The following is a 16535-nucleotide window of genomic DNA, read 5'->3' as shown; positions in this document are numbered from 1 at the left end:
TAAGGTCCCCATTGTCCCTATTCTCTATCCCTTGTGTCAGAGGTACTGCTAACCTGTTATACATTTATTGGCTTGCATTCTACACTGCCCCACCCTTGACCTACATTGTATATAGGGCCATGTAGTACTCCAATGTAATCAGTATGAATATCAAAGTCCCCACTTCTGACTCCCTCTGAGTTCCCTCTGGAGTTTCACCTCCACTCCTCTGAGACCACTTTACCTCTGAAATACAAGGGCTGAGCTCATGCAAGGGGGCAGTGCACTAGCTGAACCCAATGCCCTCCCATCTGACCTCTGACCTCCAACTCCAACCTCTGTCCCCAAAGCTTTCCCCTGTGCTCCTCTGCTCCTTGTTTGCTGCATATCTCACCACCCAGTGGTTGGATTCACTTCAAACTTTGACCACTGTACTCCACAGCCCAACCTGCTCCTACTCTGCCCTAAGAGGAAGTCAGGGGTGTTGTGCAACTTTGACAGGTACCCACATCAGCCTCTGCACACACATCATTCCTAACACAGGGTTAGGTCCTTTCCCTTTGAGATCTTCCTTGTTAAAGGGCTCATCACCTTCTGATGTAGTAATTTTGGGGTTATCCCTTATTATCAACAGTGACCTCCTTTGGATTCTTTCTTGCTCACCTGGGGTCAGTTGCCATTCAGCTTTTCAGATTACATCTCTCTGATCAGATCTCAGTGTACTATGAGTGCATTGCTCACACAACCTCTTGCACTTTACTTTCATCTAGTCACCATACTCAACATCTATCTCACTCATAGGGAAGATTGAGTCACATCAGACATCATCAGGTAGGTTCTCATTTACTTTGTGAGTTGGTACCCAGACTCTAACAGTATGAGTCTTTACAGCTTCTAGGATTTCAATGTCACTGGGATCCATCATTGAGGCAGCTCCTGAGCTGGAACACATCAGTGAGGTAGCTCTCAAGCCAAGATATCTTGGTGAGGTTACTCTTGAGCCAGGGACAGTAGCAGTAGCTCCTTTGGGTGCTGGGCTTGGATCCCTCAAGCCAGTTCTTACCACATCACTATAACTCTGGATGTTATCAGCTATGGGCCTTTTGAATGTAGTGGAGTATTGACTTCCTAGTGGAGTCCAGTCTTGGGAGCAGAGATTTATCAATGATGTCAGCACCAGGCTGGGAGGCAAAGATGACACCTGAGCCTCTGTAGCTTGGCAGGCAGTTGCACAGGTATTAACCATTTCTTCTATCAAGTGTATGATACTTACTCTTGTCTTCACAGTGGATCAGTTCTGTGAATGGTCAAGAAGGTATCTGGTATGTTTGTTATTGAACTTGAGGTAAGACCTTGTTTTTCAGGGAAAAAATATGTAATGCTGATAAGTGAAGTACTTTTAATGGCAGAATAATGAGAGGAATTCTTCACTCTACTCAAGTTTTCCAGACAAGAGTGTCTTATTTTGAGGTAGGAAAGAAGTCCCCATAATGTCAAGTCTGGGCCTACTCCAATGCTTAATAGGGTCTGGGGAGAGGTGTGGAAGTAAGTCTGACACAGACAAACAGAACTCCAACTAGCAGAGGGTCAACAGGGATGAAGTCTGCTGAGACAGAGGCAGAACAGAGTGAGAGTGTTGGGTTTAGCTCATGCACTACCCCCTTGTACAATCTCAGCCCTCATATTTCAGAGGTAGAGACCAGACAGAAGTTCAGAGATAATTCCAAAAGACAGAAGATGGAGGAGATACAGAGTAGGAACTTAGGTGATATTCATACTGAGGAACAATGGAGTACTGTACATGCTTTTATACCACCATGGAAGTACAGTAACCAGAATCAGAACTGACATACAGAGACTTGTAAATTTTCAAGTACAACTTCCTGGACAATGAATGAAGGGTAGATGGAGAAACATACAGTGAGGGACAAAAGTGTCGCAATGTTTGTGAGGTGTGACTTGCTGCCAATGTAGCTTGGTCTATTCTGCACAGATAACCATGATACCTATACCATTGGAAAGGGGTGACTCTAAGTGTTCCAGAGCACTAAGGTTTAGTCCAAACAAAGTAATACATGCCAACATACACCCTATTCTTTCCAAGAAGTGCATTGCAATGCCTTTGTCCCTGACTGGCAAAATAGTGAAAAGTGACCTCCCGACGGGATTGAGGGCACGAAGGATGGGAAAATATGATTACATAACAAATCACATGATCTTCCAGATGATTTGTCAGCATTTAAACAATGACAAACATTGGACTTGTACCATTAACCCTCCCTCTTTTACCACAACTCATGAAATCATCTCTCTAGCTCACATGGTCACTTTCTCAAGGAAATCTTATCAAATACTGGTGGCCACCACAGTGCCATCAGTATAACATGCTCTCAGAACCACCAGTCCTTTAAAAAACCTGTTGTCAGTCATTCCCTGGACTGTTCCCCCCCCCCCCATGCCTGATGTGTTCTGGGACTAATCAGTACTTGGAAGGCTGAAAATGTTATGGAGGTCAATCTGGCACTTCAGAACATGATGGAAAAACTAGCCCCCTCTCAATCAATGCATTTCTGGCACAGGAACACTGGTATGGAAGTTGGGGTGAGACAAAACCTCCTTGTGCTCTGAGCACCATAAGAGGGTTCACTAGATCTTGCGCTGATCTGAACTGTAGATGACTGGGGAAGGATTATTTGGTCATATGTGACCAAAGGCAATATTCAGGGCCAGATGGAAGCACAGGATTCTGCTCCATGGCAGTTCAGTAGCATATCCTTCTGATGACACCCAGGGGTAAAGAGGATTTTGTCTTGCCCTAACTTCCATACCACTGTCCCTGTGCCAGAAATGCACTGGTTGAGAGGGCACTAGTTTTTCCATCATGTTCTGAAGTGCCAGATTGACCTCCATAACATTTTCAGCCTTCCAAGTACTGATTAGTCCCAGAACACATCAGGCATGGGGGGGGGGGGGAACAGTCCAGGGAATGACTGACAACAGGTTTTTTAAAGGACTGGTGGTTCTGAGAGCATGTTATACTGATGGCACTGTGGTGGCCACCAGTATTTGATAAGATTTCCTTGAGAAAGTGACCATGTAAGCTAGAGAGATGATTTCATGAGTTGTGGTAAAAGAGGGAGGGTTAATGGTACAAGTCCAATGTTTGTCATTGTTTAAATGCTGACAAATCATCTGGAAGATCATGTGGTTTGTTATGTAATCATATTTTCCCATCCTTCATGCCCTCAATCCCATCAAGAGGTCACTTTTCACTATTTCGCCAGTCAGGGAAAAAGGCATTGCAATGCACTTTTTGGAAAGAATAGGGTGTATCTTGGCATGTATTGCTTTGTTTGGACTGAACCTTAGTGCTCTGGAACACTTAGAGTCACCCCTTTCAAATGGTATAGGTATCATGATTATCTGTGCAGAATAGACCAAGCTACATTGGCAGCAAGTCACACCTCACAAACATTGCAACACTTTTGTCCCTCACTGTATGGTGGGTAACATAGAGTGGACTGAAAAGGAAACAGTCCAGGTGCTGAACCATGTGGTGTGCACACTGTCAAGGAGAAGTCCAAAGGCTGGACAGCTAAGGGTCACATGACCCCTTGGAGGACAGTCCATGCAGTCTGACAGCAGTCAGAGCAGAGTAAGTTCATCAACAGTAGAGGGCAAGTGGAGTTGGTGTGGAATGGGTGAATGACTGGCAGAGTAGGGTGCAGAGTGAGTAGAGACTTAGGATGAACACACAGTTGTAACACATACAGTATGCTACATGGCCTATTTCATAGGGTAGAGACTAGGCATGATATATGTCAGAGTATCCATACAGGTTAAGTAGGATCAAAGAACAAATGAGAAGAACAGTAGATCCATCATAAAGAAACCAACATCTAGCTTGTTAAATTTGAGATCATGTGACCTCAGGGCCAACTACCCTACTGCTTGCCAAGCAGTGAACAACTAAAGGAAAATATGACCAAGCCAGGATTTGAACCCAGGACCCCTTGGCATATACCCAGGTGCTCTAACCACTGAGCTACCTGGCCTTGGGTACTCAATGGCACTTGTAGGATTAGTGCAGATTACTGCTCCAACATAGCTATATGGTCAACAGCATCAGACTGAATCCTTACATGGGTCCACCTTCCAGCCAGGTTGACCAACCCTACTTCCAGGGGCTGAGTCCATCCCTTGGCCAGGCAGGCTGACCCTGCTTCCAGGCAGTGGGTCCATCCCCCACTCATGTTGGCTGACCCCACTTCCAGGGCATCCATCCATCCCCCAGTGAGGTCAGCCAATGCCACATTTAGGCTAGTCAATCCTCCACCAAGTGACATTGGCCAATCCCACCTCCACACACCAGCCTACCCACCTTTGGGCACCATCAACTGACATCAGTTAGTACCACATTTAGGCCAAACTGTACATGTCAGATGACCCACTTTCAGGACTATTGGTGACTCAACTATGTGACTGTGCAGTATCCACTATGTGTGGTCCAGGGCATGGTTTGCCACACCTGGGCAAACACAATGATATTCTCACTAATGATTGGTTCATTGATAAGTATGCCAATATCATCCAAATATTGTAGCTCTTGTCATTAGATTTGGGGCTCTCTAGTCCAAGCTTCTCCACCAATTACTCAGATCCAATCGAGCCAAGAGGTACCGAAGCGATGCAGTCCCCCCAGGGGGAACATGGCACTCGGCTTCCATGCCAAGTGGTAGCGGATTAGTTTCTTGCAAGAACCTAGCATCCTTCTCTAGGAGCGCGTCTAACTCTTCCAGCTATACATCCATTAGAACAAGGTGGACGAGAGCTTAAGCTGGGAGACAGACCAGGGTAACAACCTTCTCGCGAAAGGCGGCATAGAGCGTACGGAGCGCGGAATCTATCTTATGTACCTCTGATTCGGCAGTATCCAAATCTGTCACGAGAACACAGAACTCCAGCACGAGTTCCATTGCCCCTCGCAGGATATCTCCTGCAGTCCTTTGAGATGACCGCAGAAGGCAAGCGCTGAGGATATCGTTGAGCACAGAAGAATGGAACTCTGAAAGGGTAAAAACATCTGGGAATTCATGGGGCTTGTTTGAGGCCATATGTTCGCGACACGCTGCGATTTGAGAAAGGAAAGCATCGAAATTGCTGCCAATAGCAACGTCGTATACGTATGTCAAAAGAGCACTGACGAAATAGTCTGCTGCAAAACGGAATTGCCAGACAAGTTTGCTGCAAAGTGGGAATTTACTGAGAGAGGGCCTGGGGAGTAGACACGTCAAACGATAAACGGAACGGATGGCAGCCTCGACTGTCGTCTGGCTTCAGATGTGACCATATATATTGTGTTCTACCCTTACCTCGCATCAAGCGCAATAGAAACGAGAAAATTCGTTGGTACTTCGACAACACTGTCTGTGGAATGAGTACTTCCATGGGGTGCGGTACTTTGTAATCAAGATAGAGAAAGTCCAAAGCCCTGAAGATTATCAGTGCTCCTGTTAGAGTGAGTACGGAATACGGACTCAATCGCTAAACATGAGCGTGGGTTAGAATTTCGACAATGAGGAAGACGGAGAGCTCACATAGAGGGTTTAGCCACCGCTCGCGGCCCGTGCCTACTGGAAGATCCCGCACTGCAAATCCCAAGCGAAACTCGGCCTCATCCAAGACATGCAGTATGCCCGCCGGACTTGATTTCGGCCGTCTATTGTGTCGACGACCGTACTCTTGCGCGTCAACGATCACAGTGCGAAGGAGAAAGCTGAGATCGGAACCACCAGGTGGCCAACTGTCCCTCGCTGTGAGGGCGGGTGCCAAACCAATGGCCAGTTTGTTGGTAGGAGGGAACGCGGATGTGTGAACAGTCTGTGGCTGTCGTCGTAAGGAGTCGAATGCTTTCGCCGCGCCACAAAGGTCTTCTCTCCCGTACGTGTCAGAAAATAAAGCTTCCGCCAGTCTTGACTTGAATGTATGTGAAGTTAACAGCAGATGTGAACGAAGCAATGTCAGGTGTGCATCGACGCAAAGGAAGGAGGATTCGTTGAGAAATACAGAAAGAAAGGCTCTGGAAAGCAGGGAAGCATGGGATTCGAGAGGGGAAAAAACCAAATCACAAAGCAGAGAGAGATTAGGTATGATAAGCGGCAGTGATTCGGGGAAAGTGGCCATGAAATCAGCTATTGCCGGATGTGAGTCGCAATGTCCAAGTTCCTCAGCACTCAGCGCCCTGGGTTCCATATCAAAAACCTTGAATTCGTCAAGAACGGAATTGTGGTTGTCAGTCACGCTAGCGGTCGGACAACCTTTCACTGGGAGAGCAGGGCTTGATTTAAGGTAGTGAGAATCACCCCAGGCTTGGTGGATCTTCACTTCCGACCACAACCACGAAATGGTTTGAAGAGCGCCGCCCTGTGAGAGAATCCAATGATCCGGCTGGACAGCCCCTAGCAATCTGAGTGACTTCCTTGCGATTGGAAGGACGTCTGCCAAGCTAGCAGGAACAAATTTTGGGAAGACATGTTCCGCATCCAAAAAATTGCGTTGCCAAGTCCCTGCCGAATCCCCTCCGTCATATGGTTCAAAGGGATCTGGCCGACTAAGTTCCTCGCTTATCCATGAGTACCTCGGACCACCTTCACGGTAAGCAACCGATTTGCAAAGACTGGTAATATACGGCGTCGAGGAAACAGTCAACATGTAAGCGATGGCCGCAATCACCTGACGCGGCGATACCACTTCTACATTTTGCTCCAGTGCTTGATATATGCGACTCAACAGATCCACTGGATTCGTAGAGAGATCGAAATAATTTTCCGGGGAAATTTCGAGGCTCTGCACCAGTCAGCGATCTCTCTGATAACAAGGAATCACATGCTATACCCTATGACACATGGTGGCAATGGAACTTATTGTCTGTTCCTCCTCCGCATAATGTAGCCATATGGCCGCAAAGTCAGCTGGGTAGAGAACATCGTCGGATCCGAACAGCGGGCCTCTGGACAGTTGATCTCTCCAAAAGCTCAGAAGGGTCGAAAGCCCATGTGCAAAAGCATGAATGGACGGGTCTGTGTGGCTCCCTCTAAAAATTAGGTTATTACGTGTTTCCAGAAAAAAGCAGGTGTCTGTATACCTGTCGCGAAGATCGTAAGCGAGTAACTCCATACGACGTATGAGACTTCCTAAGTCAAGAAATCGTTGCAAATAACTAATGGAATGTTAGTTGAAAGTGTAGAATGGGGCACTTGCTTACTCTTTAGAAATGAATCTGTTCCCGCGCCCAACCAAAATAGCCTTTGAACCAACTTTTGAAGGACTCTGGTGCACGAATAATTCCAAAGAATTATTCCACACGTACAGACGCGAGGAGCTCCCCAACACAAGTAATCTGAGGGACATCACGAGATCGTCTGGTGGCTGGCAAACCGTCGTATCTGATAGGACACTAAGAATCATGAATGTCGGAAAACTTGGCAAGAAATGGGACCTGACTGTTGTTGCACCAAGCCAAACTGCGGAAGAGGTTGCTCAGTCAAAAATGGCATCTTCAGGATGCCAGCAATTTGGGGAGGGAGAATACCATCCCACGACATTATTTGGTACTGTCAGGAGTGAATCCCGAAATACCTAAATTGACGAGACAACGTCAACTTACTGCAGAACGGGGGTGCACCAGAGCTCGGTTCCACAAAGGAATCTGACCGTCGTCCTGAATAGCATGCGATAGAAATTCATCTCGGGAAAGATAACAGGCTTCATTGTAGTGATCACGATCGGTAGCACCATTACCGGTCGTCCATTGAAAGCTTGAAGTCTGAGCAATGGGGTCTTGAGGCCTGTCGTCCAACAAGGGAATAGAGAATTGGGGCAGTATGGGAGGTAGAGCACTAAGCGGGAACACAACTTTCCTCCGCTTAGACTCACGGTCAATGCTACAAAGGGTCATTATTGGTGCAGGGAAGCGCCGAGGCGGCACCAATTTGACGGTGCGTTTATGGTTCGTGCGTATGAACTAGTCTCCCCTAGGCAAACCACAAACCTGATGGAAGATGATCGTTCCCTCGGCTCGCTAGAACTATTGGCGCGTTATTTGTTGTTATTTGACTCATAACGTCGTCTCTTTATACTTGCAAACGTCTACGTTCTCGAGACTACATGGCCAGTCATGCTCGCCGACCTCTCAGTGCCCGCCAGCAGGAACTCCCTTTTGGATTCTCGTCGCAGAAGCTACCAGGTCGTCTCCCAGCTTCAGTGAAACGACCGCGTTCTCCCGAACCCAATACGGACGTGGTTCCCACACAAGCAAACCCCAAGCGGGTGAAGGCAGTCAACGTTGACTCTTCAACGTTGGCCACCCCAGACAGCAAGGAACGCAGGGATAAGGAGCAGAGGAGGTTGCTACGTGAAGCGACTAAGAATGAATTCCGTGTCAAATACACGCGCGCATTTCCAAGTTTCGTCTTTTACTTTGACTTGGATCAGCTGGATTCGCAATCCTCGGCGTTTAGGAGCTCCCTCATGGCCAGAGTAACTTTTCTTGGTGCCGTATGTCGGATGTCTTTCTCTATCACACCATATTCCAATTTACACTGAATAGCGCGTCGATGACTTCTTCTCTAATGAGATCACTCATTTGATCACGGATGAAGTCGTTCCAGCGACAGACGATACTGCTTGTAACAAAGAAAATACTCACTCTACAAATGGACTTGCCGGACGATCAGCGCTGTGGCTCAAGAGCCCTGTCAAGCTTAAAGGCCGGTGGGTGTCAAATAAGCATCGCATTTCAATCATTCATCTAAACTTTTAGTAACGCTGATGATAGCTGTGTGCAACATTTCAGCCTTGTGGAGAAGGCGCAGGCGTTCGGAATGAAGATTTGGAATCCCGCGAAGTTGGATAGTGTGCTCGAACGCTGCGATCTGCGTGTACCAGCAACACTCAAGCAAGCTTCAAGCGCGCAATCTGTCACCCCCACTGCGAGTCAGCGGTCCCTTACACGCCTGCTCGCGTCAGAGCGCCTTCACGGAACTACAGAGCGCGATCCTACTCAGAAGCGCCACGACTTCCGATATTTTTCAAAATCCAGCTGCTTCGTCATAGTGGAGGACGTGAAGCAGGAACTGGCCACCATTCATGCTCTCGAATATCCCATCACGAAAGGGAGAGATGGCAAAGAACGAGGTGCCTGGCCTGTCCTCCACTGTCATCCCCACGCTAGGGGGCCGTTCATCGAATTCGATGAACGTGAGAGGAGACGATGGGAGAAAATTAAACGTGTGGAAGAAGCTCGAGAATACGAAAGACGACAGAAGGTTGCCAGAGAACTCCAGCGGAAGAAACGTGCAGAAGCCTGTCTGGTGTCTCGGAAAGCTGGCGACCTTCGCCGCTCAGTGTCTATGAGCAACTTAAACCGTCAAGTCACAACCGGTTGTGTGGAGGAATCCGTAGATTTGGACGTCGATATTCCCGAAACTCAAGCTTCCGCTAATGCCTCAGGTTACTTGGCATCTACGTGTACAGGTGCCTATGTAGCTGCCTCAGGCAACAGTGTAGCGATCGCATCCACAACGGGAACCACTTCGACGGTTGGCGGCGCACCTCGGACTTTGGATCTGCCAGCACACCTACGTGGACGCATCCAACGACAGATCGTAACGTCGCGCAAAGTCTCCTCTTTTAGCGCGAAAAGCACTCAGAATGGGAAGCCTGCAGTAATGGGCCCCCCTGACGTTATACCTGACCGTGCGCTTCTTAGAAAGAGCCGTAGCACCAATACGCTGCGGTTACCCAAGCGAGATGAAGGGACTAAGCCCGGTTACTGTGAGAGTTGCAGAGTCAAATTTGATGATTTTGAATATGTGAGCACCGTCATTGGGATACGTCAACTAGTCACTGACGGTCACTAGCACATAAGGGACCGCAAGCATCGCAAGTTTGCTGAAGATGACTCAAACTATCTACAGCTGGATTTTCTCCTCGACCGGGTAAAGCGCCGTACCCGGCAGCATTCCGACGAAGAAAAGCAGCGTTTCACAAAGGAGTTTCAACTCCGTCCCACCGTACAAGCTGAAGGAAGCTCTTCTTCGACAGGTTGCTCCAAGACCCTCGAGCATACTACCATGTTGGACTATGATACTGAAGCTGAGGGTGAGACTATGGACTTGAGCTAATGGAGGACGAACCGAATTCCTTGGTAACTGTAACTTACTGCGGTTTGGCTTTTCACTTGCGTTACCTCGTCAATTGTAACATATGCAAACACACTTGGTATCCCATTCGAGGTTCGTATTGCATACATGTATCACTTGTTTCCTCTACACAAGCCACCCTCAAGACCAACGTAAGAGCCATACCTTTCAATTCTACTTGCTAACAATAGCAACTGTCAACAAGGTGGTAATCCCGTCTTGCGCAATACCTGCACAGCCTTAGGCTCAAAAGAAGAACATGTCAGAAACTTCTGCCCACCGTGATTGATTCCTTCCGAACCAGGTGGGAGCAACCCAGTGATATTCTTAGCTGTCGTTATGTAAGTGACACCGTTGAAGCTGGTTATTCCAACTGCGGCTGCCACTAAGTTATTGCTGGAATCGACTTTTTGAATGGCAGTGACAAGCAAGTGATAAACTGGGAGAACCCACCGACCAACATCGTAGCCATCGGGTACAGGGTCATGATGTTCGGTTGCGGGCTGGGGATAAGATAAACTTACGGTTTGTAAGCATCGAGGGGTGGTTGTGTGGACTTACTTCTTCTTGCGACACTCTACCAAAGTGAAGTTAGCATCAGAAGCAATGAGATTGGTGGGACGTACGCGAGAAACAAGGCCCCACTATTTGCTAAACGCCCATTCTGACGGAACACTCTTTGTGGAACCGTCGATGATAATTAATACAGAATTCAACGTTCAGCAGAGGGTGCTTGTTTTACCGAAAATGATTACCACCGACGAGGCTTTCCAAGCAGGTCCCGATTCCGGCGTTGTCATAGTCCTGACGAAGCTCATATGTCTGGTTGACCCAACCATTTCCGTCTCCGAGGTTAGCGGACATGAGCCCCCCTAGGTGGATATTAAAGCATTCCTCGGAACTATGTAGCCAATTACACAATGGGTTGAAGAGAGGAACCTCACGCCACCTACAAGCCTATGGCACGCGCGTAGTTAATAATGCCATCGTTAGTAAGAACAGCCGGCGTGCTCAACCCCGAGATAATAACCTGCCGGGAGTAAGCATGAAGGGCACGTGGAAAGCGGACGGGTACACACATTCAAGGGTTCGCCAAGACTGTCACCAGCATTTTCCAACATGGATCCTCCCTCAAGGGAAGGGTTATAAAATGGAACGCTGCTTGTATCGACATTATTGGCCAGGCGATGTAAGAAGTAGGTGGAAAGGGAAAGAAGGGAGTTAAAAGACAACATGGCGAGTCAGGAGGAGGGGAACGCACGGCGTAGTGTAAGGGAGCGAGGGTATATAAAGCCTTTGGATCACGGGTCGTAACTGTCGAACGTGCCAGGACAATACCGTCCAAGATCGGGTCTGCAGGGCGCTCAACTACTTCATTTATCCTCATGAGGGTTCTTCTGACCCTGAGGCTTGAAGGCCTGAGGCTCGCAACTCCCACGACAAATCGCAAGCCTCGAAGGTGCTGTCACCCATCAACGCTCACGAACCAATTATGTAAATGCATACACGCGGAAAATGCTATGGTGACAAAGAAGCGTAAATTTCAGTACGAATCAATACGAAGACCTCGAAGCTCACAAACCATTATCGGGCATGGGTGCAGTAATTTATTCCCCAATAACCCAAGAACATAGCCATGTCCCGGGCATTTGGCAACCTCTCTTGCTTGTTATACTCACCTCAGAACGAGGACCTGCCACAGATAGTAAGGTTACGAAGCAAACGTACTTAAACCTCGCGCAACGTCTCGGGTTATATCGAACGTCATGACAGCATGGCTAAGTATCCGCAAAGCATTGAACTGGACTTCTGGGGGAGAGTGGTTGAGCCTCTGAAATCAAAGATGGCATCTTAAGTCTTACCGTAATTAGCAATTTCTCAACAGTTTTACCGTCGGATCCACGCTGTGTCGACAAGGTCTTCCCCCCAAATGGGTTATCGCACTCACTTTCCCACGAAAGATTCAGTCCAAGGGCCCGATTTCGTACGGTGCGCCGAAGTAAATTATTTCTGTTAAACATAGACGGTCAATGTTCAATGTGGCTTCGGAGGAGTGGCCGCGCCATCACTCCCCGAACCAAGCCACTATCATCGGGCGTCATTTTATGGAAGGATTACCATTTATTTAGTCTGAAGCAGTCACTTGCAGTGTGATCATCTTGCTCCTGCCTAAGAAGGTGAATTGTGACCAAACGTCACATCCGCAAGTAAGTTCAACTGGGCTGATCGCGGGACAGAAGCCTGTAGTTCCTACTAAGACTTTGAATAGTACTACGGTACTGACAAAGCAGTGCTGAATCCTTCCTACTAGAAGGATTCGTGCTATCTCTCTTTTTTTGACCATTCATTTAGCGGGCGAGAACCACAGGTTGTCATTTTATTGCACCGGCGCTATTGGAGCTGCCATCTCCTGTACGTGTGATCTGACATTGCCCTTGCTGTTTCTTTGGACTGAAACTCTCCTCTTGCTCACATGTACTCTTTTCTGTCACATAGGGCACGTCTGTCAGAAGCCTGGTGCATTTAATCTTGGATCGACTGATATTTAGAAATGGTCTCTCATCTGTCATCCAACTTGTCCAAACCCACCGATGAGGCAATTCAAAGCGTCGGTGAAGACGGCCAACTGACAATTCGAATCCCAAATCCCAGAGTATATATGGCTCGTCAATCTCAATGGAAGGGGCGCAGGGGGAAGCCACGTTGTGACCACTGTCGCGTCAACAACTTGAAGGTGAGTTATTGTCGCACGAATATCATCAGAATAGCAAAAATTGGCACACAGTGTGATAGGGTTCTCCCTACATGCAATAATTGCTCTTGGGCCAATGGCAGGCAGTGCATATACACTCCTCTGCCTACTCCCGCCCATCGTGGCATCCCTCGCTGTGATAGGTGTCGCTTTGCGAACTTAAAGGTGTGTATATCGATTTGATTCGAATCTCCATCTAATTCATTTTCGAGTGTGATCGTAATCTGCCTGTTTGCAGTCATTGTGCCGAGGGAGGAATTTCTGAATGTAATTACACTCCTAAGAAGCGACACAAAGTCCCATTGGATCACGGAACAATGGGAGAGAAGCATACAGGTCCTTATGGACCCAAGACAGCATCTTTCCTCGTTTCAGAGGCTCCTTCCAATGACGACGTATCTCCCCATGGAGATTCTGGTGACGGTCATAACTTTTATGGACAAAACGTGGCGTCATCCTCTACATCTCATGCCTCATCTTCGCAGTCCCCGCAGAACCGGATGGAAGACAGTGAATCTGCACACTCAAGCCGTCTGACACCAGAAAGCAGAGATCGGCGATGGGCTCTGCATCCCCCGCTTTCAAGTCTTGCCCCACGTCAAGCTCAAAGCGCCAACCAAGTTTCCTTTATAACGCATTCCTTCCCGTCAGAGGGGGGACTTATTGTGGCGACATCTCTGGTTCAATCATGGAAGCACCCCTTGTTTGCACCCCTTCCAGACGCCGTTGTTCACCGAATCAGCAGCGTTAACGTCGTTGAAATGCCTGATCGCACACTCTTTGAAGAAGCATTGGGGCAATTTTTGACCGACCTCCCAGTCGCCTTACGAGAGACTACTGCCTTTGGTCCAGAAATGTATGCTGCTGTTTGTCGTTCTCTGTCAGGAGATAGTGCACAAAATATCTCTGATCGCCTACGCATGTGGCTCACTTACCACCATGTCCGGTTGGGATCGGAAAAACATTATCTGCTGCTGATTCCGCGAGACGCATTTTTTCACCTTCTAGCCCCGGAGGAAGAGATTCTTCGGCGAGATTACGTAGCCTATGTCGATAACCACTCTGAGGCTTACGGAACCACCTCTGGATCACGATCTGAGAACGCCGACCACGATGTCGGAGGGTTCGAGTGGACGAAAGCTTTCGAGAGGATACCCGTGCTTAACCAGATATATGATATTCTGGTTTACGCCCACCGTGCCCACGGATCCTCATCTTCTGTGTTATTTGAGGCGCGGAGAATTGGAATGGTGAGCGCTGATCCCAACTTCGAGCCTCAAAACTTACCCAGGGTCTTAAGGCAGGCATAACCTGGCCAATGGTGGAAATGTTCATTAACCTTTGTCCGCTATGCAATTTACGCAACGAATCTAATGGTGCCCCAGGCGACGAGAGGGTGGTTAAATGAACGAGCGCGCAGATCCATAAGCAGGCATATAGGGAGGTTTCAAGTGATCACGTCTGCAGGCTTTGTTGTGTAAATACAAATTTCTTTGGCATTGAACATTTACGTATCGGCGATAAATAGCCCATCTTTACAGTAATGATTATGCATATGCCCCATGAAACAACAATATCATACGACATCGAGGGGATGAAGAAAAGTGCTATTCTATCCAATGAGACGTTGTACCAAGATCGTGACGTCATCTAGCCACTTCTCATCCATTTCTAATGTCAAATTCTGAGAGGCTAAAGCGGCGTCACTACCCCCGATCGCATCGCGCAAAAGACGGAAGGCTAAGTTCGTGTTTCCTGCGTCACCGTGCCTTGCTGACAGACCAACTATCTTGGCCCACTTATTGGCTAATACTTGCGCTGATGAATGTTCTCTCGAACTCCCATACAAATCTAGGAGCCCATCAGAGCATAGGATGAGAAAAGTATCCCGGCTGCCATCCAGCGTAAGATGATACATGTCAGGGACATTGGAAACATATGGGGGACTCAGAATACGAGTCGCATATTCAGCAAGCAAGGGAAGTGAGATGCAGTTTGGGTTGTGTTTCCCAAACGCCCGATGGGTATAGATGGAAGGCACTTTCAGCCAGGTATCCCCGACGGCTTCAAAGTGAAAGTGTCAGTAATCCAACACCGTAGGCAGTGTAAACGAGTAAGCACACCTCGGGTAGGAGCCAGATAACCAATTACTCTGTTGTCCCAAATGCATTCCCTCTCCCCTGGGTGTTCGCGCAAAATACGCTGGAATTCGGCGGGATTATCACAATTGTGTAGGGAGTTGAGGATGGCTCCTGTCCAGTCTGCTTCTTTCTGAACTATGACTGGGTAATATGCAACGCGTGAGAATGGATCACGTTCCCAAACCGTGTGCACAGCTTACCTGCCTGTGAATCACCCAAATTGGCTACCCAGAGGTTCCTTTTTTGAGGATCTGACAGTGCAAGGATAATAGTAGAGCCTTGCGTGCACTGTGCAGATATCGTCGTCCAACGGCAACTCTGTTGCTTGATAAGGCAGTGGAATTCGAAGTCACTCATACTCTCCAGCTGATCACAAGGGAGAAGATCGAAGAGGTCTGCACGAATGGAGTTATCTAGATGTTGGATTGCATGAGAAATAGTTTCCGAGACCAGCTCTGGAGCAAGCGCAGAGCTCTGAGACTTGTTGAGTAGTGCTCCAAGCGACGTCCTGATCATGTTTGGTAACTTCCCGTGAACGAAATTGACAGTATCCAGTCCGCAATGACCTAATTCCAGAAATACGCAAGAGAATACGCATGAGATGGCCCAATCATGGATGGCTGCACCTCTATTCACCGTCATATATGGCACTGAAGCGCCATATTCCACCGTGCATGTCCCATTCTTCTATACTGTAGCGGTCTTGATTCGGGGACGAGTGGGCGGCGCAAGGTTGGAAGGTGATGCTATCGACAAACCTTGACGAGTGCGCATTTGACCTTCGCCGTAATTCAGCGTCAAGTGCACTCTCTGGAAGGAGCCGGTATGTCCATCGGTCTTTTCCTCCGCGACCTAAATCAGTGGTGCGAAAATCCTTGACCTCCTCCAGCGCCTGGAGGTGCTCGGATGACGCCGCTGCATCGAGTCGTATAACGTTATATTCCATCAATTTCTGGGTTTTCAGATGAGGAAGTTTGGTGCAATGAGGACTTTCAGTGATGAAATGATAGCCTAGCTCAATAACATTCATATAGTACGGCGAACGTCTCCACACGACCCGTCATCGTGAACATAGACGGCAGGAGAGGGTGAGGACGGTTACTTTGCAATTGCCTCGCCGCGAGAAATGCATCGAAGCCTTCGGGTGTGTTGACAAAAATAATGGGGCTCTTCAAGTGGAAACAGCAAGCCTGTAAATAGACTCAAAGTTCCTCCGCGGCGAGAAAAAGGCTGCTGCCGTACCTACGTGGTGTATTCTCAGCGATCGCATCGACTGAAAACGCATATATTAGTACGAATGTCGAGGAACAAATTGTTTAAAAGGCGGCCGTAGCCCAGCCACCAAGGGCGTGGTGGACGAGAATGGAAAAAATGACAGGAGAGAAATGAGAGGTGTGATCGATGATCGCTTTACCGTAGTCGCAGGCATTTGCGTTTCTCATGTTATCCCGCAGGTAGTAA

At 48.1% G+C, this 16535-nt stretch overlaps 5 protein-coding genes and 1 non-coding gene across 6 annotated transcripts; 2 read left to right on the top strand and 4 right to left on the bottom strand.

Annotated features, from left to right (window-relative positions):
• Positions 1-3961: 3961 nt before the first annotated feature.
• Positions 3962-4034, bottom strand: F5J12DRAFT_t17. Its single transcript has one exon. It is a non-coding gene; the product is annotated as a tRNA-OTHER (tRNA).
• A 450-nt stretch (positions 4035-4484) lies between these two features.
• F5J12DRAFT_798474 (Spc98 family-domain-containing protein) lies at positions 4485-8049 on the bottom strand. Its single transcript, XM_051744218.1, has 10 exons — positions 7646-8049; positions 7483-7592; positions 7244-7435; positions 7124-7198; positions 6874-7072; positions 5577-6825; positions 5517-5523; positions 5352-5470; positions 4830-5302; positions 4485-4778 (listed from the first exon to the last, which is right to left on the bottom strand). Exons 1-10 carry the CDS (start codon positions 7934-7936, stop codon positions 4608-4610), a joined length of 2886 nt encoding a protein of 961 aa, XP_051605055.1. The 5' UTR covers positions 7937-8049; the 3' UTR covers positions 4485-4607.
• A 96-nt stretch (positions 8050-8145) lies between these two features.
• F5J12DRAFT_712214 (Dfp1/Him1, central region-domain-containing protein) lies at positions 8146-10163 on the top strand (the record flags this gene model as incomplete). Its single annotated transcript, XM_051740750.1, has 4 exons — positions 8146-8535; positions 8588-8757; positions 8801-9851; positions 9900-10163. The coding sequence occupies 4 exons, from the start codon at positions 8146-8148 to the stop codon at positions 10161-10163; spliced, it is 1875 nt and encodes a 624-aa protein (XP_051605054.1).
• On the bottom strand, positions 10099-11441 carry F5J12DRAFT_798461 (uncharacterized protein). Its single transcript, XM_051744217.1, has 7 exons — positions 11261-11441; positions 11135-11211; positions 10924-11082; positions 10808-10858; positions 10743-10758; positions 10176-10684; positions 10099-10128 (listed from the first exon to the last, which is right to left on the bottom strand). The coding sequence occupies exons 1-6, from the start codon at positions 11414-11416 to the stop codon at positions 10379-10381; spliced, it is 765 nt and encodes a 254-aa protein (XP_051605053.1). The 5' UTR covers positions 11417-11441; the 3' UTR covers positions 10099-10128; positions 10176-10378.
• A 929-nt stretch (positions 11442-12370) lies between these two features.
• Positions 12371-14459, top strand: F5J12DRAFT_735341 (uncharacterized protein). The gene is made up of 5 exons (XM_051741988.1): positions 12371-12593; positions 12678-12915; positions 12967-13098; positions 13146-14183; positions 14234-14459. The coding sequence occupies exons 2-5, from the start codon at positions 12733-12735 to the stop codon at positions 14339-14341; spliced, it is 1461 nt and encodes a 486-aa protein (XP_051605052.1). The 5' UTR covers positions 12371-12593; positions 12678-12732; the 3' UTR covers positions 14342-14459.
• Positions 14460-14545: 86 nt separating this feature from the next.
• Positions 14546-16020, bottom strand: F5J12DRAFT_712915 (phosphatase 2C-like domain-containing protein; the record flags this gene model as incomplete). The annotated part of the gene is made up of 4 exons (XM_051740797.1): positions 14546-14997; positions 15057-15215; positions 15275-15640; positions 15711-16020. The coding sequence occupies 4 exons, from the start codon at positions 16018-16020 to the stop codon at positions 14546-14548; spliced, it is 1287 nt and encodes a 428-aa protein (XP_051605051.1).
• Between the last annotated feature and the right edge of the window lie 515 nt (positions 16021-16535).

Source organism: Pisolithus orientalis (assembly GCF_024613125.1).
Source record: "Pisolithus orientalis strain OTSU chromosome Unknown F5J12scaffold_2, whole genome shotgun sequence".
NCBI lineage: Eukaryota > Fungi > Basidiomycota > Agaricomycetes > Boletales > Pisolithaceae > Pisolithus > Pisolithus orientalis.
Note: the sequence above shows the minus strand (reverse complement) of the source record. Positions and strands in the feature narration are given on the sequence as shown.